The following is a 27,092-nucleotide window of genomic DNA, read 5'->3' as shown; positions in this document are numbered from 1 at the left end:
TTGTTCATGATATTTTTCTTAATTGTGCAAGATTTCACCTGAATAGTTTGTATATACTACACAGAATTTAAAATTCTTTCCCTAAATAGGATCTTTTATTTTCTGAGGTGGAAAAACATTGATTTATCAGCATTAAAAGTCATTGTCAACACTTAACAGTTCTGTTCCTGTAACTTTTACTAAAGTAACCTGCTGTGACCATTATAATGGTCTTATGTGACTATTGCCCCTCAGCTTTAACAAATTAAACTTTTTGAATGAAGAATGGACATAATGGTTGGTGATTGTGCCATACTTTTAGTTTACAAGGACTTGCGCATCCATTCGATCTGCCCAGTAACTCTTCAGGTGAAGGGGCAGGTTTTAATGTTGCCATTTTACAGATAAAGAACTGGAAATGTAGGGAGATTAGAAGATGGTCCTTGAGTGAGTAAGTGGTAAAAATGGTTCTTGAATCTGGTTCTTCCGGACTCCAAGTGTCTCTCCATTCTGTAGTGGATTCTTTGGGCATCTTCCTATTAATATGCACGATGCCCTCCTCTATTGCCTTCCTTTCCCGCTGGTTTCGGTTTTCCAGTCGAGGGGCTTCCTAATGTGCCCCTGTCCAGCTGGGATGGCTGCAAGGGAGCACACCTGGGGTCTTCCTGTCTCCAGTCTTTCATCTTCCTTTTCTGTGGCTTCACCGTCCGTGGAAATCTCCTCCTTCCTCCAGCCCCAACTTCTAAAGTCTTGTCACAGCCCCCTGGCAGTGGGACCTGCCATCCTCAATCATCAGCAGGAGAGCCCATCGCAGAGGGGAGGCGAGGGCAGGAACCGCAGCGCGCCGGGAAGCCATGCTGAGGGTTCCTCCTGCATTTCCTTCCTCGCAGTCCTCAGGAGCATCCTCGCGCCCTCCGGCCCCGGCGCTCCAGCCCGCCCCGGATCCGCCTCCCTCTCCTTCCTCCTGGAGGTTGAGCAGAAGCGTGGGACGCACCTGGGTCCCTCTCCGGTCACCCCGCTGAGGCTCCGGGGGCTGCTCCGGGAGCAGGATTTACAGGCCCGGAGAACGCCAATGGGAGATCCAAATGGTCGGGGACTCCGGCGCTTTAAGAGGCTTTTCTCTGGGAAACACCCGTCCCCTCCGTGCGCCTTATGAATGGAAATACTCCTCCCCCGGTCGAGCCCATTTTCCCATTTCACCAGGAGCCGCAGCCTGCTCTCTCCTTTCGGTCTCCCCGCCCACATCAACGCGGGCAGCTCCAGGAGGGGACGGACAGGAAGCCTTTGGCCGCCTATTAAATCCCACCCATTTCTCCGGGGGCGATTTCCTAACCTTCCGGGACCGAATTCTGCAATTTGATGTGCGTTTTGTCCGAATGGTAGCGACACGGGCCTAAGGGAGGGGGAAAGCGAGGGGGTGGGGGGTGGGGGGTATGCACTCTTTTCCTCGCAACATCGCTGGCGGAGCGAGGGAGCTCACACGACACAGATTTTGGGGCAAAGCCTTTCCATCTGGACAGCACCATGTCCACCAAAGCGGAGCAGTGTAAGTAGCAGCCGGCCCGGCATTCCGGCCCGGCCTCGGCTGGGAGCTATTGCAGCTGCGGCGTTTGCGGCTGCTGGGAGACCTTGGCATTGTGCTGGTGCGGGGGTGGGGGCTGAGGTTGGGGCGGGTGGGGGGTGGCGGGGATAGAAGGTGGGGGAGGGTGGACGTTAATGGCAGCGCGGCGCTGTCCCCGGTGCTGAAAAATAATGCGGTCTTCCTCGGGCTCCAGCTGGGGTTTTGCAAGACTCAGAGACCCTGCGAAATGAAATTAAAATGGGGTCATTCTCGGGAAAAAGAGGCCTCGTATCTTTCAGATAAACATTTCAGTATCTCTTGCTGGAGTGGGGGAAGGGGGGCAGCGGCAAATCAGGGGCGGGGAACTGTCAGTTGCAACCAAAGCCTGCCTGGCCTTCTGAGCATGCCCAGTTCTTGGTGCTGGAGCCATAGGGGAGTTTGAGTCTGCAGTTTCCACTTCGGGTGGAAGAGGCACGAAGGGAGAGAAGGGGGAGGGAGCAGGGAGCCAGGCAGAATTCTGGATTCAGTAAGAGGAAAATTAACTCACTAATGCCAACGCCAATGCCAAAACCAACCACAACCTTGCAGTGCTTACAAGAAAGTGAAAGGAGCTTTGGGAAAATGACCTAATTGATCTAATTATTGTTCCAACAAGCAGGCTTCCTTTGTAGGGCAGCCCACACAAACTATAGCACACAGCACCGGAGGATTTTGGTTGTCCCAGTAATGACTGACTGTGTGCGTGGTTAGAAGCAACCTGCTAACTCCTTGTGGATGGAGTAAGTTTCTAATATGGTCCCCATAGTCTGTCTTATTGTGGTGCGCACTAGTAGGCCTTCGGTGTGTGCTTGGTAGGTTGATCAATGTGAAGGCTTTTTTTGAGTGCACTTGAGGGCTTGAGGGATTCAGGAGCTTAAACTTCAGATTGTAAATAAAAGATGTTTTTATTAAGCAATTAGTTTGAATTTTTAACAATATACCAGAACTTATTCACCTAGATGACTCCTTTCTTCCAAAGCAGTGAGTACACATTATATGGATAATGCTGTCACTACTTAAAAGTCTTTGTAATTCTTCTTTGGAATGGCTATTAAAGTCATTTTTTTGAGACACATAAAACAGTAGTCTCATTATTTGAGGGCAATATCTTATATATGATAAAATGCAGTATGTCATTTATTCACTAGACAAATTGAATAAACTGAAGGCTCATAGAATTCTCAGATTGATGGTTCATTAGAAATTGTGCTTGTCCACCTACCATCCAGTGCTTGTACTTCTTTATGTTTTTTAGAATCTGGAAGATCTGAGTTTGAATCTTACTTTTGCTACTGTTTGACCTTGGGCAAGATAATTGACCTCTCTGAACTTTATTTCCTCATCTGTAAACCTGGGCTAATCATGCTGATGGGGTTGTTGTGGGGAATGAGAGAATACATATAAAAGGCTTAGTAGTGAGCCTAGCACATAGAATGTACTCAATAAATGATGGCTATAATAATGACAACCATTGCCCACTTTTAAATAGTCCATCTCCTCTAAATAGTTAGGAAGCTCTCTTGTGATTTTTTTTTTTTGCATGTTTCCGAAAGTTAAATCTACACTCAAAATTAAGTTTTGCTTTTACAGAGGTTTTTGAAAAAAATTGGGTGCATTCTGTTTTGAGGAATGGTAACATAGTTTGAGTCCATGTAGAACTTCCCACTTGAGAATATCACATCCTGATATTATAATAAAGCCAAATGGTTTTATTATAGTATGGTTTCTAAAGGAAAAAACACCACCTGTCATTTGATTGTGTAGTTACATATTACGTAAGTAATTTCAGGCTAAAGCCAGTGAGTATTACTGTCCTCTTCCTGTGTTTTCCTTGTTATATTTTGAAATGGACTGGATGCTTTGTCTTGTCTCTTTCCTGGGCAATGAATAAAATCTAGGTATGGACTTGATTGTGTAGTGCAATTAATGGATTAAGTAGCTATTTTAGACGTGTTTGTGAAACAGATTTTTTTCCATCTGTAGAGGATGAAAAGGACACCATATCTGGAGCTAGAACATGTGGACTTGAGCTTTGTATGTCCTTCTGATTAATTGTGAGACACTGGGCAATTAACTTAATAGTTTTGTGCCTCAGAGTTTCCATCTTTAAAGTAAGGAATTGTAGTAGGAGCTATCTTTGCTTTAGTCTTAAGGATTTTGTAGGGCAAAGGAGGTAAATGGGAGTAGGATGCGGAAAGGATAAGGATGCCATGGATGTTTTTAGGTATCTGTATTTAGAATGAAGGTAATTTAGGAATCTCTTTTCTTTTTCTGTAAATATGCACTAACACGAGTGGATTGGCATTTTAGTGTACGTTATGTAACTGAAAAAAAAAACATAATAGGCTGCATCTGCATAGTTGATGTTCATGAAGGACAAATACTTTTTATAAAAAGAATGGCAGCATTTTATCCTCGGACTCGGTAGAAGTTTAGCTAGGTGTAAGCAGCAAGAGAAGGAAAGGTCAGGGTATTTTTTTTTTTCTTCTACTGAGTGTGAAGACTACTGGATAAGGAGAGAATGGGAGAGCTTGTTTCTCCTCTGCATTCAGGAGTGTGCACACTACTACTTTCCTAAGGACTGAGGAGGGAGAATTAGGCTTAATATAATGTCAAAATATTATTTCTATTACTCTTCTTCTTGGAGCTTCTTGATGCAGATAAAGGTTTCACTGGTTTGACAAGCAGACATAGTTTTGTTGGACCAGCAAGAGAAAGTACTTGCATTTCAACCCAAACCAGATTACTTGATTTACCTTTGAAAAGTAATGTATCACAGAGATATGAAAAATGATTTCTATTTTATGTAGTGGCATTTTCTTTTATGAGATAAGTAATAGTGATGAAAGAGAAGCTAGTGGCTCACACCTGTAATCCCAGCACTTTGGGAGGCCAAGGCAGGTGGATCACCTGAGGTCAGGAGTTCGAGACCAGTCTGACCAACATGGAGAAACCCCATCTGTACTAAAAATACAAAATTAGCTGGGCATGGTGGCACATGTCTGTAATCCCAGCTACTTGTGAGGCTGAGGCAGGAGAATCGCTTGAACCCGGGAGGTGGAGGTTGTGGTGAGTAGAGATCCTGCTATTGCACTCCAGCCTGGGCTACCAGGGTGAAACTCTGTCTAAAAAAAAAAAAAAGAAAAGAAGAAGAAGAAGAAGCAGCTAGTTTTAGCAAAGATATAGTTTGGAGCCTTTAAAAAAATATTCAATCTGTTTCCTGTGCTATCTGCAGAGTCTCAAAACAGGAGGTGAAAGCTTCCTGGCACTTTCTCAGGTGATTGCAGAAGAGTTAATTTTTGTTTCTCCAAATGCTGCTTTTTCTTACAAAGTTCACTGTAGTGAAAATGTTTGCATAGCTGATATAGAATTTGGAATGATAAAAATGAAATGCGTTTGGAATTCTAAAGAGGAGTCCCACTCCCTCCACCCCAAACTTTTTTTGTCTTCTAAGAATCAAAATTGACCAATCGGTAGTACCTTGGGTGTGCTCTTTCAAAAGAAGCTCTGCTTTTGATACCAGCAGACATTCAGAGTTGGGGTTCTGGAATCAGACTGCTGCCTGGGTTTGAATCCTGGCTTCGCTCCCTGTAAACTCTGTGACCTTGGACAAGTTAATATCTCTAAGCCCTGACTATATCCTCTACCAAATGGGGATAGTTACAGTTGTGAAGATTAAATGAGGTGATTCATGAACAGTGCTTAGCAGAGAATCCTGGCACATAATAAGGACTTAATAAATGTAAGCAATTATCATCATCATCATCATCAAATATAAAACCTTATGCTTGCTGCCAAAATGGAGGTAATTGTGAAGTTTGGATCTAGCCTCCCAGTAACCAAAAATATTTTTGATTACATCAGAGACAAACAATTTTAAGAGTGTAGCTTTTTAGCACTTGCCCCTCTCCCATGTATATGTAAGGGCCATGCTTGGAGAACTCAATAGATAGTTTTCCTTATTTTTTGCATATTATATGGTAACATCACTGAAATAGAAAACTACTTCTCCTTTCAATAGCATTGCAATTGCAGTCATTTAGAAATCTTTGCACAATAATATCGCAAACTTCTCATAGAGGAGACTCTATTACAGTTTTATTCATATATGCAAAAATTAGAATGTGCCTATTATAACCATTTTTGTGGTTGCAAAAAGAACAATAGCTTTTAGCTGTTGTCTTACATGACTTCTTTGTATCATTTGACACTAGTTGCTGCATTCCTGATTTAAACTCTCCTTTTCTTCTTTCTTTTCTGGCTGTTCCCACCCAGATTTTTTCTTAGGGCTGTCTTCTTCCTGCTTTTTAAAACTTAGCTTCACACAGGACTCTGCCATTAGTCCCCCCGCTCTCTCTCTCTTTTTTGAAATCCCACAGACTCTTGACCACATTCACTTGCATGGTATCATCTACGAGGATGCCTCCCACATACAATTTTCTAGTCCACAGATGTTTCTGGAACTACAGCCCTCTATTTCTACTCAAGCATCTTATACATACCACAAACCCAAATTCATTGTCCTTTGTTCCAAACTTGTGCTTCTTTTTAGATCAGTCATTTCAGTGAATGACACCACCTTGCTCATTTACCCAAGTCAAAAAATCGGAGTCTTCCTGAACTTTTTACTCTCTGCCGTAACTATTCAACACATTCCCAAGCCTTGTTGATTCTAGCTCATCAACAATCTCTGCTTTACCTCTTTGATCCAGCTACAATGAACTATTTTTTCAGTTCCTCCAATGCATCATGTTGTTTTTGCCTTAAATGCTTTCTTCCCCACCATCGTCTTGGCCTGTCTAATACCTACTTATTGCTCAATACTTAGCTTTGAAACCCTGCCTGATTGCCACTTTCTCCCTGTATGCCCTATTTGTGTGCTCACACTATATTTCAATTAGTTTTCTTGTTAGTTGCCTTAATTTACTTTGTGTGTAGATTGAATTATGTTCCTCTCTGTGTTTCCAGTGTGCAATCCCTTGTCCATTGCATAGTGTTTGCACAAAAATCATTTCTTGAAAAAGTAAAAATGACCGAGGGTGGATGAAATGTCTTTTATAAGGAAGGATTACATAACCAAGTGTTTGGATATCATTAATTTAAAGATTTTACATTTTTGTTAATATGAAGTTCTGCATTCTATGCAATGTGAAAATTGCACAAAATGCATGCTCTTCAAATGGATTTACAGGTAAATAAAATTACAGTTGTCAAAAGTACTTAAAATATATTTGCTAAATCAAATGTTACAGTATTTATATAACAAGTTACATGTTTCTTGAACATTCATTGTGGTTTTGGTTCTGTCCGATTAGCTAAATTTTCCTTTGACTATATTCAAAATAATAGTTATGATTCTTAAAGTGGTAGGCAGTTTTAGCACACAGCCAGCTGTTTTTTTTTTTGTTTTTTTTTTTGTTTGTTTTAAGATAAAGTGGCGATCTATCTAAAGTCAGGGCCTCTTCAAACTGTAGTTTTACTTGGATCCTGTTCAAGTTTTATGTATTGATTATTCAACCGATAAATAAGCTTTAAGTTGGGATTCTTGTTTTGCAGTATTATTATGTTGGAAATTCATATGCATTTGTTTCTTCCATTTTGAAAAGATATGGATAGCTCTGCATAAATGAACATATATATTGGCTTAGAAATGAAATATTTCCTGTATCAAAAAGTACATTAAGCAAAAAATATATTCTTATCAATACTCTTCTGTAACACGAAAAGCTCAACAATTTCGTTTAGAACTTTTAGCTTCTTTCAGTCCATTTATTCTATTTGTGTCTTGTTTTTCTCTTCTTCTGGACTTTTCAAGACCAATGTTACCAACAGCATATAGCTTATCATGTGAGTCTCATTTGATATTTGATGTGGGATTAAAACTGGAGTGGTGTTCAGCATTTCAGGGTATCTTTCATTTTCATTGGTCTCAGGGTCTTGGTCTTCCAAAAGAATAAAATTAAATGGGTATGTGTGTGTATACATATATGTTTATGTATATATACATGCACAAATGCACATGTATATACATAGACATTTATGTATATGTAATTTTATTTTAAGAATAAATGAACTTGCCTCAGAAGTAGAAATAGATAATAACTCATAAACAGTTTAGCACGTCAGGATTATATGTGCTTGAATCTTAAGCTCTCCAGGAAAGAGAGTTCAGATATTTATTGCTTGTGCCTATTATGTACTGGGTACTTTGGTATATATTAGCTTAATTCATTTTCATAACAGCTTTGAGAGAGGTGTTATTATACCTTGGTTTTATTTCTTCGATGTTCCTCAAGTACCTTAATTCCTATTTCTTCTTTTTATTTTTTTATACAGAATTTTTCACAGATTTGTTTGTCATCCTTGTGCAGGGGTCATGCCAGTCTTTTGCATATCATGCTAATATTTTCAGTGAACACTTACTGTTTATTCATCCTGATTACGGGACTTATCATCTCTGTATTATAACAGCCTATTAATTTACCTCCCTGTGTCTGCTTTTGTCACCATCAAGTCTATCCTCATGTAGCTGCCTGAATGATCTATCTAAAATACAGAGACAATCATGTCCTTCTTCTCTTTAAAACTCTTCAGTATCTTCCCACCACCTTTGACCCATATTAGAGCTCCACCTCTTTGAGAATAGAGTGAGTTCTTCCTAGTTACTAAAACGTATGTAGAGTAGTTGCTCAAAATGTTTAATGATAACATGACTATTCCAGATTATTTCTACATCATCATTTAAAAATTCATTCCAGGTCCTCTTTAGGTCCTCCTTAAAAGGTGACCCTGGCTGGGTGTGGTGGCTCATGCCTGTAATCCCAGCCCTTGGGGAGGCTGAGGCAGGCAGGTCACTTAAGCCCAGGAATTGGAGACCAACCTGGGCAACATCACGAAACCCCGTCTCTACAAAAGAATTCAAAAAAATAGCTCGGTGTGGTGGCACATGCCTGTGGTCCCAACTACTCGGGAGGTGTAGGTAGCAGAATCACCTGAGCCAGGAGGTCGAGGCTGCAGTGAGCTGTGATTGCACCACTGCATCCTAGCCTGGACAACAGAGTAAAACCCTGTCTCAAAAAAAAAAAAAAACAGTTGACACTTGTAAAAGGACTGAATGTCTCATATGTTCATATGTCCCTCACTAGTGCAGAGTATGGGAATCTATATTTCAAACTACAAATATTCCCTTAGCTCTTTGTATAATAATATCAAGCTACTGGCTTGCTAAAACTGCAAGATCTTTTCTATAGGAATAACTGCTAAGCCTGTTTTCCTTCATCCTCTATCTGTGCAGCTGAAAGTCTTAGGGATTTGTTTAATGCTGTATTCGTTTCCTAGAGCTGCTGTAACAAATTAGCACAGACTAAGTGGTGTAAAACAATAGAAGATTATTCTCTTACAGTTCTGGAAGCCAGAAGTCTGAAATGAAAGTGTTGGCAGGGCTGTGCTCTCTCTGCAGGCTATAGGGAAGAATCTCCCTTCCTTGTCTCCCAGCTTCTGGGGGTTTCTGGCAATCTTTGGCATTCCTTGGTTGTAGCAGCATCATGCCAATCTCTGCCTCCATCTTTACATAGCCTGTGTCTCTGTATCCAAAGTTCTCTCTCCTTCCTCTTGTAAACACACAACATTTGATTTAGAGCCTACCTTAATCCAGTATGACCTTATCTTAACCTGATTATATCTGCAAAGACCCTATTTCCAAATGAGGTCACAGTCACAATACCAGGATTAAGACCTGAACATACCTTTTGGGGGATACAATTGAAACCACTACAAACCTTATTGCATTTTGTCTTATTAATGTTATTTCATTGTTATGTCTGATTCTATAATCCAACATATTAGCCATTCTTCCACTGGTTTTGTATCAACTACCAAAACAATATGCATTCCTATATGAAGTATCCAAAATAAAAATGTTGACAAAAAGAAAGAAGCACAAAAGCCCTGTGAGTGTCATGCCATTAAATATGTTTTCTCAAGTCAGCTTTAAGCCACTAATCAATATATTTTAAATATGACAGTTTCACTAGGTATAAATCTATCATGGTACCATTCAATCTATATATTTCATCAACTTGTCTATTCATTCAATAAATATTTATTGGGTGTCTACAATGTATCAGGCACTGTGCTAGGCTCTAGAGGAGCTTACAGTTGAGTCTCCAAGTGCATCCTACTTTGCTGAGATGTACATACTCTCTACAACTTTTCTTTGATGCCCTGTCTAGATTCCTAAAAAAATAGGAAGTTGAAATGAACTTGGGATGACTTATTCATAGGGAGCCAACAATTGCTCCTGTGATCATTATTACTCTTTATTTTTACTGGAGGCTAAAATTTTTGTGGAGAATTTTCTAAGAATCTCCACTCTCCACTGTTCTTAAAAATAATGTTTTAAGCAAGTTTCATTGGCTTTCTTTTTCATTCTTTTTTTTTTTTCATATAACCGTCATTGCGTTAGATCTTTTTCATTCTTCCAAAATAATTTTAGAAACAAGTTGAATAACTCCAGGAAAAAGCCTGATAGTATTTTTGTGAGTATCACATTACTTTTATAGAATAACTTACTTTAGGGAGAATTGACATCTTTCTGATATTGAATCTTACTCTTTCTAAGAACATGGTATGTCTTTCCATTTGTTCAAGTCTGTGCCTTTCTTGGGGTGTTTTTTTCTCATAAAGATTTTGGAATTTCGTATAGAGCTCTTGCTTAGTATTTTCTTTCATCATTTTTTTGCCATCATAATTGAGATGTATCATTTCTTCATTTTAAAATTTTGAATACATGAAGGCTATTGAGTTTTTGTATGCTGACTTTATAACTTTATTTTACTCAGTTAATTTTTTTTGTAGTCATTTTTCCATCTATTCTTTTGGGTTTTCAAGATATACAATTATATGCTCTGCAAATAGAAAATAGTTTTGTCCTTTCTTTTCTACTCAATTTTTATACCTGTAATTGCTTTCTTGTTTTCTGATTGCATTGGTGAGTATCTCTGATACAGTGTGAAATATAGCAAAGAGAGTGGGTATTCTTGGCTTGTGTTTTACTTTAGTAGGAAAACTTCTTGTATTTCTCTTTTAAGTAAGATATTCTTTTGGGCTGAGGTAAATATACTAGGCAGTATCTATCAATTCTTATTTTGTTAAGTTTTTTTTTAACCAAAATGGGTTGAGTCAAGTTTATTTTCTGCATCTATGGAGACCATATTGCTTCCTCTCTTAACTTTATTAATATGCTGGGTTGAATTTCATCATATTTTAAGAATCTTTGCATTGATATTAATAAGTTAGATTGGTTCATAGGTGTTTTTCTGGGGGGTAGAGTGGGAAGTAATTTTAGTCAGGACCTGGAAACAATGTGATACTCACTACATAAAGTGAGCCTGGAAATTTTGCTTCCCTTTCTATATCTTTGGAATAATATAATAGCAATTGGTGTTATCTGATCTTTAAAAGTTTTTTAGAGTTCCCCTGTAAAACCATCCGGCCTGTGCTTTTTTTGTAGTGGAACTCTTTAACTTCTTTCTGTATTTGTTCTATGACACTTGTTCTATTTAGACTTTCTGTTTCTACTGCAGTCAATTTTGGTAAGTTTTATTTTTTTAAAAACGTGTGCATTTCATATACGTTTTCAAATTTGTTTGCATAGAATTATGCAAATGACTATTTTAGAAATTTTAAAAATTCCTCTGTTTTGATGTTTATGTTCTGCTTGTCATTTCTAATGCATACAGTCGGCCCTCTGTATTTGGGGGTTTTTGCATCCATGGATTCAACCAACAGTAGATCAAAAATATTTGGGAAATAAAAACAGCAAAAATAGTACAATAAAAAAAAATAGAGTATGACAACTATTCCTATAGCATTACTTTGTATTCAGTATTATAAACTAGAGATGATTGAAAGTATACAGAAGGATGTGCATAGGTTATATGCAAATACTATATAATTTTATAAAAAGGACTTGAACATCCAAGGATTTTGGTACCTGCGGGAGGTTAGGGGTGGGGGTGGTCCAGGAACCAATCCCTGGTGTATACTGAGGGATGACTGTATTTAATGTTGTGTATTTGTGCTTTCTCCCCTGCCCCCTTTAAAAAATTTGGTTAGTTAGTGGTTTGTCTATTTTGTTGATTTCTTTTTCAAGAAACTAGTTATTTTTATTTATTGATTGATTCTAGTTTTTGGCATTTCTAAATTAATTTCAGTTTTTATTATTAATTTCTGATTATTTTTTCCTTGATTTCTTTGTTTTGGTATTCCTCTAGCTTTTCGAGTTGGCTGTTTATTTTTTATTTTTTTTAATTTTTATTGGTATAGGCATTTCATGCAATATATTTTTCTTTGACACCTCCTTTAGTTATAGCCTACAGATTCTGGTAATGTCAGGCTTTATTATAACTATTTTCAAGAAATTCTGCAATTGAATTTTGTATATTTGCCTTTGACCTAAGAGTGGTTTAAAAGTGTATACATTTCCATGTGGAAGGGCATTTTTGTTTTTCTGTTTTGTTGTTGATTTCTAATTTTATTGCCTTATGGTCTGAAGATACTGTTTACATTATTTCTGTTCTTTAGCGCATTGAGGTTTCTGCTGTGTCATAAGATTTAGTTAGTTTTTGTGAATACCACATATGTATTTAAAAATAAGGTGTAATCTCTATTATTATTGATACAATAATATGAGTTTGATGTATACTATATCTATGAGATCTACCTTATTAATGTTGTCTAGGTCTTTTATAACTTTTATTGATTTTTAGTCCACTTGATCTTGGATTGTGAGAGGTATGTTAAAGTCTCCTATTATTAGTGTGTTTCTATCTATTTCCCCTTGCATCTTCTGTTAGTTGCTGCTTAATTGAAGTTATTACTGTGTTACTGGGTGCATAAATACTAATAACTAGTATCTTCATTGTGAATGGTAGCCTTAAACATTATAAAGGCCACTTCTTTATCTATTTTAATGCTTTTTGGTCTGAATTCCACCTTGTCAGATATTACGATTATGACCCCATTTTCTTTTTATTTGTGTTTGCCTGATATATCGCCATCCTTTTATTTTTAACTCTTCTGAATCTCTTTGTTTTAGGTGTGTCTCTTGTATTCTGCATAGTGTTGGATTTTGCTTTATTAGCCAATCTGAAAATCCTTTTCTTTTAATAGGTGAGTTAAGCCCATTTACATCTATTGATATGATTAATATGTTTGGCCTCAGTTCTATCATATTGTTTTTTTATGTATTTTATATCTAAACTCTTTCATTACGCAATGGGTTTTATTTGCTCATTTTTTTCTATTGATTAACTTTATACTAAACTTCTACATAATACTGCTAGTCCACTCGTTTTTGGACTAACTAGTTCCCTACATTGAATAATATTGCAATTAGCTTGTAACCTCTTCTGTCTCCCCTCCTTCTGACCTGGTATCTGATATACAATAGTGTCATTTTGTTTACAATTAATACCTATTAGACAATCATATCCGTATGCCCTCCATGCCCCCTGATTTTTGATAATTGTATTATAGCTACTATATTTTCTTTCTTTTTTTTAAATTTTTTATTTTTTTGAGACGGAGTCTCGCTCTGTCGCCCAGGCTGGAGTGCAGTGGCACGATCTTGGCTCACTGCAAGCTCCGCCTCCTGGGTTCATGCCATTCTCCCGCCTCAGCCTCCCAAGTAGCTGGGACTACAGGTGCCCGCCACCATGACTGGCTAATTTTTTGTATTTTTAGTAGAGACAGGGTTTCACCGTATTAGCCAGGATGGTCTCTATCTCCTGACCTCATGATCAGCCTGCCTCGGCCTCCCAAAGTGCCGGGATTACAGTCGGTGAGCCACTGCGCCCGGCCTATCGCTACTATATTTTGTTTCCTATAATCGTGGTTTAGCTTTGTTTTGCAGGTAAATTTATATTTAATACTCATCACTCATTCTTATACTGCTGTCTTTCAATCTTTTTCGTTGTCCTAATCTCCATTTCTAATAGATCCTTTAGGAAGGACTTACAGAATCAATTATTGCCTGAGTTTTGGCAAGTTTATAATAGTTTGCAACTTTGTACTTGGAGGTCAGCTTGGGTGGATATAAAATCTTTGACTTATATTTCGCCAACTTGAGTATTTTAAATTTGTCACCTCATTTTTTTTGGCATTAAGAATTGGTGAAAAGTCCAGTGACAATCTTGTTTTCTTAGTGGCTTAGTCTTTTTTAAAAATCTCCTTTTAAGTAGCCTTAACTACAATATGATTCATTGTTGGGTCGTGCTGAAATGATTGCAGTATGTCCTTTCAATAATTTCAAGATTTTTTTTTTTAATTTTAGGAAATATGGTTTCTGAAGATATAGTTTTAATGCTTGTTTTGTTCCATTGTTTGGCATTGTCCCTTGCAATCCCTATCATATGTGTGTTGGGTATTTTTTACTTATCTTCTGTATAGATCATTTTCTATTGTACGCTTTAAAAATCTCTTCCTTTATTTCTTTTAGATTTTTTCAGAATTACCCATATAATATACCTTTATTAGTCTACATGTAAACTAGCCTATTCGTGGTGATTCTGCATGTATATAGAACTATATATTTATTTAGCCCTTATTTTGAAATGTTAAATTTAAATAAAAAGTCAGTAACATTCAGTTGAATATTATCTTATTTTGCATAAATTCAGCTTATTCATTATAGGTAAGTACAAGCATTTGACTACTATCACCATGTCTTCTAATGTAGACATGCCCAAATACATACATAGTAAGATACGTGTCATTTTGTCCTCTTTTTGTTTATGTGGAAATAGTGATAAATAATAAAATTCACCAATTTGCAAAGCACAAATTGATGAATTTTGCTAAGAATATACAGTCATGTAACCACTGCCACCATAAAGATAAAGACCCATATCCTGGCCAGACATGGTGCCTTCTGTCTGTAATCCCAGCACTTTGGGAGGCCAAGGTGAGTGGATCACTTTAAGTCAGGAGTTTGAGACCAACCTGGCCAACATAAACCCCATCTCTAGTAAAAATACAAAAATTAGCTGGGGATAGTGGCGCATGCCTGTAATCCCAGCACTTTGGGAGGCTGAGGTGGGCAGATCACTTTAGGTAAGGAGTCTGAGATCAGCCTGGCCAACATGGCAAAACCCTATCTCTACTGAAAATAAAAAAATTAGCCGGGCGTGGTGGCGCACACCAGTAGTCCCAGCTACTCGGCAGGTTGAGGCAGGAGAATCGCTTGAGCCTAGGAAGCCGAGGTTGCAGGGAGCTGAGATCGCGCCACTGCACTCCAGCCTGGGCAACAGAATGGGACTCAGTCTCTAAATAAATAAATAAATAAATACCCTTATCTTTATCTTAGAAAGATTCCTTGTATCCTTTGCTCTTGATCCCTTACTTCAACTCCCCTTTCCAGGAAGACATTGCTTTCCTTTTTGTTATTAGTGTTGCCTTTTATAGAATTTCATGTAAATGGAATCATTCAGTGCATAGTCTTTTCTGACTTCTTTTTTTTTTTTTCTCGAGACGGAGTCTTGCTCTGTCACCCAGGCTGGAGTGCAATGGCACAATCTCGGCTTGCTGCACCCTCTGCCTCTTAGGTTCAAGCGATTCTCCTGCCTCAGCCTCCCCAGTGCTTGGGATTACAGGTGCACACCACCATACCTGGCTAATTTTTTGTATTTTTGGTAGAGACAGGGTTTCACCATGTTGGGCAGGCTGGTCTCGAACTCCTGACCTCGTGATCCACCTGCCTCGGCCTCCTAAAGTGCTGGGATTACAGGTGTGAGCCACCACACCCGGCTTTCTGTCTGACTTCTTTTATTTAGCATAATGTTTTGGAGAGTCACTCATGTTGGGTTAATTAATATTTTGTTTTTATTGCTCTATATAGTCCATGGCATTTGTATATTACAATTTGTTTATCCATTCACCCGTTGATAGAAATTTGGGTTGTTTTCAGTTTTGGGCCATTATGAATATTTGCATACCTGATTTCATGTGGACATATGTTTTTATTTCTTTAGGTTGAATACCTAGGAATGGAATTGCTTGATAATATGGTTGATGAATGTTTACCTTTATAAGGTATTCCTATACTATTTTGCAAAGTGGCTGTAACGTTTTATGTTCCCACCAGCAATGCAGGACAGAGTTTCAGTTGATCTGCATTTTCACCAACACTTGGTATTCACAGTCTATTTAACTTTAGTCTTTCTAGTTGGTGTGCACTGGTATCTTGTGGTTTTAATGAGCATTTCTCTGAGGATTAGTGATGTTGAACATTTTTTTATGTGCCAGTTGACTATTTGTATATCTTCTTTTGGGAAATTTCTGTTCCAATCTTTGGTCTATTTTTATTGGAGTTTTTGGGTCTTTTTATTGAGTTTTAAGAGTTCTTTATATATTCCAAATACAAGTTCATTGCTTTGAAACATTTTGCTTCCAATCTGCGGTTTACCTTTGTGTTTTCTTAACAATGACTTTCGAGAAGCAAGACTTAAATTATACAACCCATTTTCAATTTTTTTTTCTTTTATCATTTGCACTTTTGGTATCTTGTTTAAGGAATCTTTGCCTAAACCAATGTCACAAAAATTTTCTTCAGTATTTTCTTCTAGAAGTTTAATGGTTTTATCTCTAACATTTAGGTTTATAAACATTTTTGAGTTAATTTTTATGTATAATGTGAGGTAAAGTTTGAGGTTCATTATTTCCATATAAAATATCCAGTTGTATCTTATCTCTATTGGATTATCCTGGTACCTTTGTTGACAGTCAATCACTCATATATGTGTGGGTCTATCTCTGGACTCTATTTTGTTTTTCATCTATTCTTATGTCAATGGCATATGATCTTTAGTACTATCAGTCTTCCAACTTTGTTCTTATTTTTCAAAATTATTTCAAATATTTTAAGTCCTTTACTTTCCATGTAAATTTTTAAATCAACTTGTAATTTGCTTCAAAGGAAGCTTATTTGGATTTTGGTCTGTAGATCCATTTGGAGAGGATTACTTTCTTATCATTCCTTGGAATGACATATATCTAAACTTATTTATGTCTTGTTTAATTCTCTTTTGCAATATTTGGTAGTTGTCACATCTTTTCATTAAATGTATTCCTAAGTATTTTTGTGAGTGGATTTGTTTTTTCAAGTTTTATTTCCTAATTATTTGTTGTTAGTATAGATAAATACAATAGCTTTTTCATGTTGGTCTTATATCCTGTACCCCTGCTACACTCACGTATTTGGTGAGTAGTTTAAAAAAAGAAAAAAATTATGTATAATTTAAGGTTTTCAGTATGCATTGTTATGCCATTTGTGAATAAAGATAATTTTACATCTGCCTTTCCAATCTGTATGCCTTTTATTTCTTTTTATTGCTGATTGCACTGGCTAGGACCTTCAGAACAATGCTAAATGAAAGCGATGTGAGTGAGTGTTCTTGCCTTGTTCTTGACCTTAGGTGGAAAGCTTTGAGCCTTTCAGAATGTTAGACCAAACTTGCATTCCTTTATTCCTAAATTACACCTTATTTGGTCGTAATGTATTCTTCTAAAAATATTATTGGATTCAGTTTTCTAATATTTAGTTAGGGAGTTTTGTATCTGTGTTTTCATGGGGTACACTGGTCTGTAGTTTTCTTGTGATATCTTTGTCTGGTTTTGAAATCAGGATAAAATTGGCTTCATGAAATGAGTTGGGAAGTGTTTCCTTTTCTACATTTTCTGAAAAGGTTTGTGTAGAATTGATAACGATTCCTTGATTTTTTGATAAATTCACCATTGAAGCCATCAGAGCCTGGAGGTTCTTTTTTTTGTGGGAAGGTTTCATATTTTAAATTCAGTTTCTTCAATTGATGAAGATTTCACAATTTTTGTTTGCTTTAAATTCTTCTTAAGTCAGTTATGGTTATTTGTGTCTTTTAAGGAATTTGTCCATTTTGTCCATTTGACAGATTTGTCTAGTTGCCATTTACTGGTATAAAGTTATTTATAATAATCCCTTATAATTCTTTTTGTATCTATAGAATTTGTTGCTATGTTCCTCTTTTATTTCTGATATTGGCAATTTATGTCTCTTTTTTTCTTGACCTGTTTGGTTAGAGGTTTATAAATTTTATTGATGAACCAACTTTTTGTTTCAATGATTTTCTCTATTGTTTCTCTGTTTCCTATTTTATTGATTTTTGTACATAATTATTTATGCCATTTCCTTCTTTTGGTTTGTTTGGGTTTTAATTTGCTCTTCTTTTTCTAGCTTCTGAAAGTGAAAACTATATTATTAATTTGAAGTCTTTCTTCTTTTCTAATATAGGCACTTGAAAGCTGTGCATTTCTTCGTAAGTCCTGCTTTAGGCGCATTCTACCAGTTTTGTATTTTCATTATTCAGTTCAAAATATTCTCCAATTTATCTTGCAATTTTTTACTTTGACCCAAAGTTTCTTTCTTTAGAAGTGTGTGTGGTTTTTTGAGGGGGATCGGGGTAGGGGGATGGAGTTTTGCTCTGTTGCCCACAGTGGAGTGCAGTGGCACGATCTCAGCTCACTGCAACATCCACCTCCCAGATTCAAGCGATTCTCTTGCCTCAGCCTCCCGAATAGCTGGGATTACAGACATGTGCCACCATGCTTGGCTAGTTTGCATTTTCAGTAGAGATGGGGATTCATCACGTTGGCCAGTCTGGTCTCAAACCCCTGACCTCAGATGATCCGCCTGCCTTGGCCTCCCAAAGTTCTGGGATTATAGGTGTGAGCCACCGTGCCTGGCCTAGAAGTGTGTTGTTTAATTTCCAAATATTTGGGATTTTCCTGGTTATTTTGTTTTTGATTTCTAACAATTCTATTTTTGTTAGAGAATATATTCTGTATGCTTTCAATCTTTTGACATTTATTAAGACTTGTTTTATGACCTCAAACATAGTCTATACTGGTAAACATTCTATGTGCCAATTGAAAACAAAATGTATTTTTAAATTGTTGGGTGATGTGTTGAAATCTTCTATGCATTGGCTGATTTTTGTCTAGTTTTTCTAATAGTTGCTGTTAAAGCATATTGCAGTCTTTAGATTATGGAATTCCTTTTCCCTTTAAATCTGTCATTTTTGCTTCATGTGTTTGGAAGCTGTGTTACTGGGTTCATACACTTTTATGATTGCTATGTTTTCCTGTTGAATACCTCTTTTATTTTTATGAAATGTCTTTTTAATTCTTGTTAATATATTTTGCTTTGAAATCTATTTTATCTGATATTAATATTGCTACTCCGGACTACCTTCGCATACTGTTTATCTGGTTTATGTTTCCCATTCATTTCCTTTCACCCTTTAAAGTTTTCCTACTGTCTTTTAAAATATTCTTTTTTGCATTTTTAAAATACTGGTTGACTGAGCAATTATTTGTACATCCTTAATTTTTCACAGTTAATAACGTACTACCTCATTTAAAATATAGAAATCTTGCAACTTTATAGGCCCATATCCCTCTTTATTTTATACTTATTTTATGTAATACATCTACATATGTTATAAACCCCACAAGACAATGCTGTAACTTTAATTTTAAAATTGCATGGTTAATAAATAAATTAACAGGAAAAAGAAAGTATAGTCTTTGGCATTTATCAAGATATTTACCATTTCTGGTGTTCTTTGTTTTTTTTTTCCTGAGGGCTCCAGTTTCTATCTGAAATTTATTTTCTTTAGCCTGAAAAACTTTCCTTCACATATTTTGTAGTGCAGCTCTACTTGTGACCAAATGTTTTAGATTTCTTTTGTCTGAAAAAGTCTTTATTTTGCTTTTATATTATTGAATACTATTTTTGCTGAATACAGGATTTCGCTTCGACATTTTCCTTTGAGTACTTTAAAAATGTTATTCCCTCTGGCCTTCTTGGTTTCAGAGGTGAATTCAGCCATTACTTGCCATATATCCATAAAATGTATGTAAATTATGGTTTTTCTCTTGCTGGTTTGAAGATCTGCTCTTTATCTTTGACTTTCAACAGTCTGAGTGTCACGTGGGCTTCTATTGGCCTGGGCCTCTGGGTGTTCATTCTGCTTGGTGTTTGTCATTTCACGTCTGAAAATTTCTGCCTGTTACCAAATCTGAGGACTCTTTGGCCATTATTTCTCAAATATTTTCTCAGCCCCATTCTTTTTGTCCTCTCCTTTTGGTATTCCCATCACACATATGTACCTCTTACTGTTTGATGCTACCTAACCAACCTCTGAGGCTCGCCTTTTTTTTTTTTTTTTTTTAATCGTTTCTCTCCTCTGTTCTTCACCTTGGATACTTTCTACTGCTCTGTTTTCAAGTTCATGTATTCTTTCCTCTGTCCTGTCTGTTTCTAATGGCTGTAAGCTCATTCGGTTAATTTTTTTAATTTCTGAAATTGTTTTTCAGTTCTAGAATTTCCATCTTGTTCTTCTTGTATGATTTTTTTTTATTTCTGCTGAGACTTCCCATTTCTCTGATGAGAGTTTCATGCATTGAAAACATGTTTTGTTTTACTTAATTGAAGATAGTTTTAGCAATTCATTAAACTCCTTGTCTGTTAGTTCCAGCATCTATTTCCTTTCAGGATCAGAATATACTGACTTTTCTTGTGGGAATGTGTTTTATTTTCTTGGTTCTTCTTATTCTGGGTCATTTTGAGTTGTATCCTGGATATTATGAATGTTAAGTTTTGGAGACTTTGGGCTCTACTATTTCCCACTGATGAGGTGTTGTTTCCTTTGTTTTATGGGTAGTTTTCCTGACTGGGATTGAATTGCAAACTCTGTTCTCATGCAGCAGTTCCTTACTTTGTTCAGATCTTGTGTCTTCAGCTGGGCTGATTTGGGTCTGTTTTGCACTTGTGTGGTTCAGGGGTCAGTCAGAGATGTCAGAGTTTGGGGATCCAGAGTTTAGGGTTTTTTTTTCCTTGTGGGATTCCCTCACTTGCTTCAGGAAAGTAGTTTTTGGTTTGTTCGTTTTTAGAATCTGCTCCATCACTTTCAGATCTTATCACTGGAGGAGCTCCCTCTTTGCTTTGACTCCTGTTTTCAGACTGGGCCCCAGCTTCCAGTGAGTAGCTGTTGATGACTTGAGAGTTCTGTTCTGAAGACCATCAGAGACCTGACTGCCTTCCTTTCGTGTCTTCCTGCATGGATGCTGAAGCCACATGGCTGTGTGGCTATCAGCAGTCTGTCCCCGTCCTTTCATATTTAGTCCACGGTGATACTTTGTCTCCTAATTTTGTTGTAGAGATTGTCAGTGGGTCTTTGGTTTTGTTATCCTCACCGATCTGTCTGTTTTTAACAGACGGCCCCGGGTTGACTCAAAAACTATGCTGCTACCACCGTCCTCTTTGCAGAATCCTCCTCTTCTACCATATTTAAGCTGATTATTTTTGAGTGCTTAAACTCTAGTCTCTGGTTTTTAGACCCGTTTCTTAAATAAATGGCTGCTGCCTTTAGAACCAGGCTTGTGGGTATTCATCTACTGTCTGTTTCTGGATCAAAATGAAGTCACAGCAGCTCTTTATTCTTTAATAAAGAAATGATTATCAAAAGTCATGAATACAGGGCACAGGCGTGATGGTGCGTGCCTTTAATCCCAGCTACTTGGGAAGATGAAGCCAGAGGATCGCTTGAGGCCAGGAGTTTGAGGTTGCAGTGAGCAGTGACTGCACCGCTGCACTCCAGCCTGGGCAACAGAACAAGACTTTGTCTCTAAAAAAAAAAAAGAAAAAAACCAACTTGTAAATATGGGAGCCTTCTCAACAATGACAATATGCATATTGTGTTTTTCTTACGCCATTGGGATCATGCTTGACCTTCAGTTTTTTGAATTAGATAATTTAATGTTTGGATAATACATCATCAGGGGATGAAACTGAAAAGCAAGGGAATGATAAATGAAAACATTAGAAAGGGACTTATATCTACGGTGTGTGAGGGGGGATTAAATCAGCGGTAGGTACAGATAAGATATAGGAAATGTTCTATCTTTTAATCTGGTGGTGGGTAAATGGGTGTACGTTATTATTACTTTTGAAAGTGTATACATAATTGTATGCCCTCTTTCATATCATGAAGATGTGCTAAACTGTGTCTGGGCCACAATCTAAATTCAGCTTCCTTGAGAGCTCCTCTTTGGGAGGTCACTGAGCAAAGTCAGAAGTGAGTCCTGGGAAAGAAGGGGTTCCTCCCAGTTGAGGCTTTGGGGGTTCTGTCGTGTAGGCCAGGGGGCCTCTGACCAGAAATGTGGTCAGGGAGTAGGTTACTCTATGTTTTCTGCTTAAGCTCAACATGACCTGCCTCTAGCTCTTAGAAGCAGGTCAAAGCAGACACTTTCTGTGGGGGTAAAAACGAGTGTCCTTAGCTGTTTGAGGCCACTGTGGAGGAAAGTAGGAACTTTATTGGCTCAAGAACAAATATCTGGGCCACGCTTGCCAAGGCATTCTGCATTGGGTTAAAAGCATGGTCTGGGGTTCTTGGTGATGGCAACTTTCAGGAATTTGTCTCTCGAACCACATTGCTCTGACCTTGACTGATTGCCCTCTATGCCTGATACACAACCGGGTGTTTCTTCTCCCAGGAGAAACAATGCATCTATGAATGTCTAAATATGCCTTTATTTTTGATTTGTGGTTTGCCTGAATGTAGAATTCTACTTTGGGAACGTTGTTTTTCAGAGTTTTGAAGGCATTACTTCATCCTTATCTTGTTTCCAGTGTTGCTTTGGAGAATTTGAAAGCCATTTTGATTCTTGATCTTTCTTAAGTAATAAAACAATTAAAAAATTCTCTAGAAGATTGTAGTCTTTTCTTTGTCCCTAGCTTCTGACATTTCATAACAATGTGCATTGCTGTGTCTGTTTTTACTCATTGTGGTGGGCTCTTTTAATCCACCTTTATCTAAAAAGTTCTTAACTACTTTTGTTAATAGTTTTAACTCTTTTGGTTTTGCTATTGCCTTTTTCTGAAACTCCTTATATTCTGATATTGGCTATCCTGTATTTGTCATTTCTCTTTTATTTTGTCTATTGCTGTACTTTGGGGAAATTTTCTCAATTGTATCTTCTAAACCTTCTATTGATTATTTCTGGAATTATGTTTTTGATCTACAAAAACTTTTTTTCTTCACTGTATGTTGTTTTTCTAACAATACAACAGCATTCATTCACAGGTAGAGTATCTTATGTTTCTGATATTAGTAACAGGTTTTTTTTTTTTGTTTTTTTGTTTTTTTAAGATAAAGTTTTCTTCTTCCCTACAGACTCTTTCTCTCCAAGTTGATTTTCTCTCCTTCTGGTCTTGCAGTTAGAGACTTTCTTTAGATTGTTGGCCATCCTTCCCTGTCTACTCACAATTAAGGGCTGAAACTAAGAAGCTGACCTGGGCAGGTTAGAGGGCCATTTACTGGGGGCACCCCTGGTGTCACTGTCTTCAGACCTTTCCTCTTTGACTTAGATTCACAGAAGGAAGGAGGAAAAAAAGAGGCTTCTAGTCTCCAGCCTGAAGGGTAAGGGTCTAGCTGCCAGGGGTTGGAGGGCAGGGTTTGGTTGTGCTCTGCATTTAGCATTTACACTTCATATAGCCAGCAAATCCCCTTGGTTAGGTAGATTATCCTGGCTTTCCATTCTGTTTGGTCTCTGCCATTCCGGAGATCTTCTGATGTGTCTCTCTTCTGGCAATGAACTTGAGATTTTCTGAGTCGAGGAAAGGTTCTCTGTCAGGTATGTGAAGTAGGGGAGAAAATTTAGGGTTCTCATTGCTCTTAAACAGTTTTCAGCCAATCCCCTTCATTTTTTTAGCACCCTCTTCTGCCCCTTACTTCTTGTTCCAAAGCTATCTGTTGCTGCCATTTCTGTGCCTTTTGAGAAGCCTGAAATGCACACTAGTTGGTTCTTGGCTTTGGAATCAGTTGGTTCTTAGCACTGCTGCTGGCCTGGGATTTGACTTTTTCTGGTCTCTTCCAAGTCAACTGCTACTTCTCTATTGGCTTGCAAGCTTCCAAAAATGATCTCACTTTGTGTTTTCTTGCCTTGTCTCCTTTTCTTCTTGTCTTTGAAAAATGCTTTTACTGTAATTTGGTGACATTTTAGTTGTGTATGATTTAGATGATTGTCTTCACTTTGCAGTCCTGACCCAGAACCTTTCTCTTACTTTTCCATGCCTAACATCTTCTCATCCTTCATGTCTTACTTAAATATTATCTCTTCTGAAAGGTCTTCCCGGACTATCCTGTGTCAAGAAGGCATTTCCCAGCCGCTTCTTTAGTCTGTATTTGAGTCTCTTGTAATATTTTTATAGACCTTTAAAAAATATTTACTGTCTTTTCGCTCATTTTTCACACTTTCTCATATGCTGCATGACATCAGGGACTGTGGCTGTCTTGTGCACTGTTACATCCCCAGCAACTGGCACATAGTTAACTACAATGAACATTTACTGAATGTGTGAAAGAACAGATTATACCTGGACTGCATGATTTTTTTTTTTTTTTTTTTGAGATGGAGTTTCACTCTCGTCACCCAGGCTGGAGGGCTGGAGTGCAATGGCGTGATCTCGGCTCACAGCAACCTCCGCCTCCCAGGTTCAAGCGATTCTCCTTCCTTAACCTCCAGAGTAACTGGGATTACAGGTGCTCACCACCATGCCCAGCTAATTTTTGTATTTTTAGTAGAGATGGGGTTTCACCACATTGGCCAGGCTGGTCTTGACCCCTGACCTCAGGATGACCCACCCACCTCGGCCTCCCAAAGCGCTGGGATTATAGGAGTGAGCCACTGCGCCTGGCCGAATTTTTTAAATTGATAACAATTTTCTCAGTTTTCTCATCGGTAAAGAAATAAGAGCAGGGAAATAAAAGAGCACCTACCTCACAGAATTGTTGTGAGGCTTAGAGAGTTAAAAGGATAGAACAGTGCCTGGCACATGGGAAACACTATGACAATACTATTATAGTTTTGAGTCTTAAAAACAGTCTTTAGAGAGTTGTAATTTTATATTTAATTGTGGTTCATTTTGTTCAAGTAAAAATTTTGCTGTGTGATGGACTGAATGATTCTTCTGAATTGTGTAGTATGTTCTGAATCAAAGTACATCTGAATTTTGACTCCAGGTTGATCACGAATGGCAACTTGAATTTTCGCACTGTCATGGAAGAGAATCGCGCTTCCACAGGAAAGTGGATCCCACATAATTCCCAGAGGTTTTCCACATAGCCAGACATTTAAGGACAGTGCTGGCTACGATGCGTCTTCTTGTTTAGGCAATTCTGGGCTATCTGTGTCTTCTTAGGGAGTAGAATTTATTTTCAGTACAATCATTTTGTTTTGAAATTGAGCCACATTGGATAGGTGGTTAATACTTCAGATATGTCTTGAGTATTGCACTTAGTTGTAGAAACTTAATGATTCATAATCATCAGCCTTCGTATATCCCTAAAATTATTTAATTTTCACCAAATAATTCCTCGGTTCTTCAAAAACCTTTGATTTTTTAAATAGAGAGCTCAGTGAAATTTAGTAATGAGAGATTAAATAATTTTCTAGCTTTCATTTGCTAAATCCATATGTCTGAATTTATACTTTCTTGAAAAGATCAGTAATGCTCTTGTTTCTCTCCCTCCCCTTGCAGTTTCAAGTAAAATAAGCACAGTATTCAGATGTCTTATCTCATCAATTAGAAAGTGCAAGCTTGTGAGTCACTCTTCCAGTGGGGTAGGAAGTACTTAAAATTTGGCCTCAGATTCTCTAATTTCAAAATCTTGATCTGAGGAAGCTGCTCAGTAAACTTTGAAAAACAAGTCTTTATAACCTAACCCAGTTGCATCAAAATAGAATAGATTTCCATGTTCTGTGTCAAATTATTACATATCCAACATTCAACTTGAAGAAAATTCACTGGCTGTATCAATTTCTTCATCACATCATGAAATGAATCTGACTTTCAAAGTTTCTAGTACAAGCTCTCTTGACCAATAGTGCATTAGAAACTGGAATAGAAACCTCCTTTTTTGAGGCGGAATAGATTGTTTGAGGGGAATACATTTTTTTCCCTTTTCTTTATTGCAAGTGTCCCATCACTGGGACCCGGGAAGCAGTTCCATGTTTAGACTTTTTAAATCTTTTTTTTTTTTTTTTGAGTCAGGGTCTCACTCTGTCACCCAAGCTGGAGTGCAGTGGTGCCATCAAGGCTCACAGCCTCAATCTTCTGGGCTCAAGCCACTCTCCCACCTCAGTCTCCCAAGTAGCTGGGACTACAGGTATCACCATGACACTTGGTTATTAAAAAATTTTTATTTTGTTGAAATGGGGTCTCACGTATGTTGCCCAGGCTAGTCTTGAACTCCTGAGGTCAAGTCATTCACCTGCCTCAGCCTCCCAAAGTGCTGGGATTACAGGCATGAGCCATCACATCTGGCCTAGACTTTTTTCCATTGACAGGTGTTAGGTCTTACTAATTCATGTATGAAAGCTACCTAGATGGTTTTATGTATGTATGTACGGATGTGTGTGTGTGTATACATAGTGTACTAAAATGTGCAGTGGGAGTCACAGCTAGTTCAAATGTTTCTCTTTATAGGTGACATATCAGGAAATGGCTCTATCATTTACCTCCTACATGATCTTGGGCAAGTTACTTAACCTCTCTCAGCCTCAGTTTTTTCATTGGTAATGTGGAAATAATAGCAACACAACTATTTTTATGTTTACCAGCATATAGTAAACACTCAGAATTTAGAATTATTATTGTGATTATTGTGACCTTCTAGAGGTAAGGATTTTGTCTTATTTATGTTGATATATCGAAGTGCTTCATTAATCACTATCTGATGAATGAATAAGAACACTGGTATCTTTCCTTTCACTTTTGCTGCTTAACTTGTTGCTAATGTCTAAAATTCCCTAGGCTGGACATTTTGCTTTTCACATGTTAAATGCTGAAAAAATTTAATTAAATAATGTATGTGGAGTACTTTGAAAAATGTAAATGGCCATACAAATGTAATGGATGATGATGATGATGATGTTGATGATGCTAATGATGATAGTGTTGGAGTCACTTGCCAAAGAACAGGAATGTTCTTTGCTGACTTCCCCTGTCTGCTGAAAGTGCCAGGTAAAATTTGCTACCTGAAACCAAAACTGGCTGAAGACTATGTATGTAAGTATGCAAATATTTGGAAGAGTTTAACAATGCCATTTGTGACATTTGACATCCTTGGGACTGTTCAGCCTCTCTACCTGTGTATCCTCTTCCACAACCCTTCATTTGTGTCTTTTATGAGGTTTTGCTTTCAGTTAAAGAAGATGACTTTCCTCAAAAGAGAAGATCCTTCTTTGATTAAGGATTTGCAAAGAACTCTGCTTGTGTGCTACAGTTGTCAAACAGTGCATTGTCGCCTTGCTCTTCCCACATTTCCATTTCTGAATATATCTTTTTTATTAGCTGCATTTGTCTTTTGTTCTTTACAAGATAAATCTCTGAATATAGAATAAATTTTAGTACCAC

General features: G+C 37.6%; 1 protein-coding gene across 4 annotated transcripts in view; it reads left to right on the top strand.

Moving 5' to 3' along the window:
• The first annotated feature begins 958 nt into the window (after positions 1-958).
• The window catches only part of UNC79 (unc-79 homolog, NALCN channel complex subunit), a 278,788-nt gene continuing 252,654 nt past the window's right edge, over positions 959-27,092 (top strand). Inside the window, exon 1 of one of the 4 annotated variants that reach the window (XM_021941509.2) lies at positions 959-1,340. Coding sequence is in view for 3 of the 4 variants with exons in the window: in XM_021941499.2 (XP_021797191.2) it covers positions 1,504-1,525 (22 nt within the window). In the remaining variant the exon portion in view is untranslated. Of the gene's footprint in view, positions 1,341-1,411; positions 1,526-27,092 lie in introns of those variants that run through there. The other 3 variants (XM_021941499.2, XM_021941512.2, XM_021941502.2) reach the window with 3 other exon arrangements.

This window comes from Papio anubis, chromosome 7 (genome assembly GCF_008728515.1).
Source record: "Papio anubis isolate 15944 chromosome 7, Panubis1.0, whole genome shotgun sequence".
Classification (NCBI taxonomy): Eukaryota; Metazoa; Chordata; class Mammalia; order Primates; family Cercopithecidae; genus Papio; species Papio anubis.
Note: the sequence above shows the minus strand (reverse complement) of the source record. Positions and strands in the feature narration are given on the sequence as shown.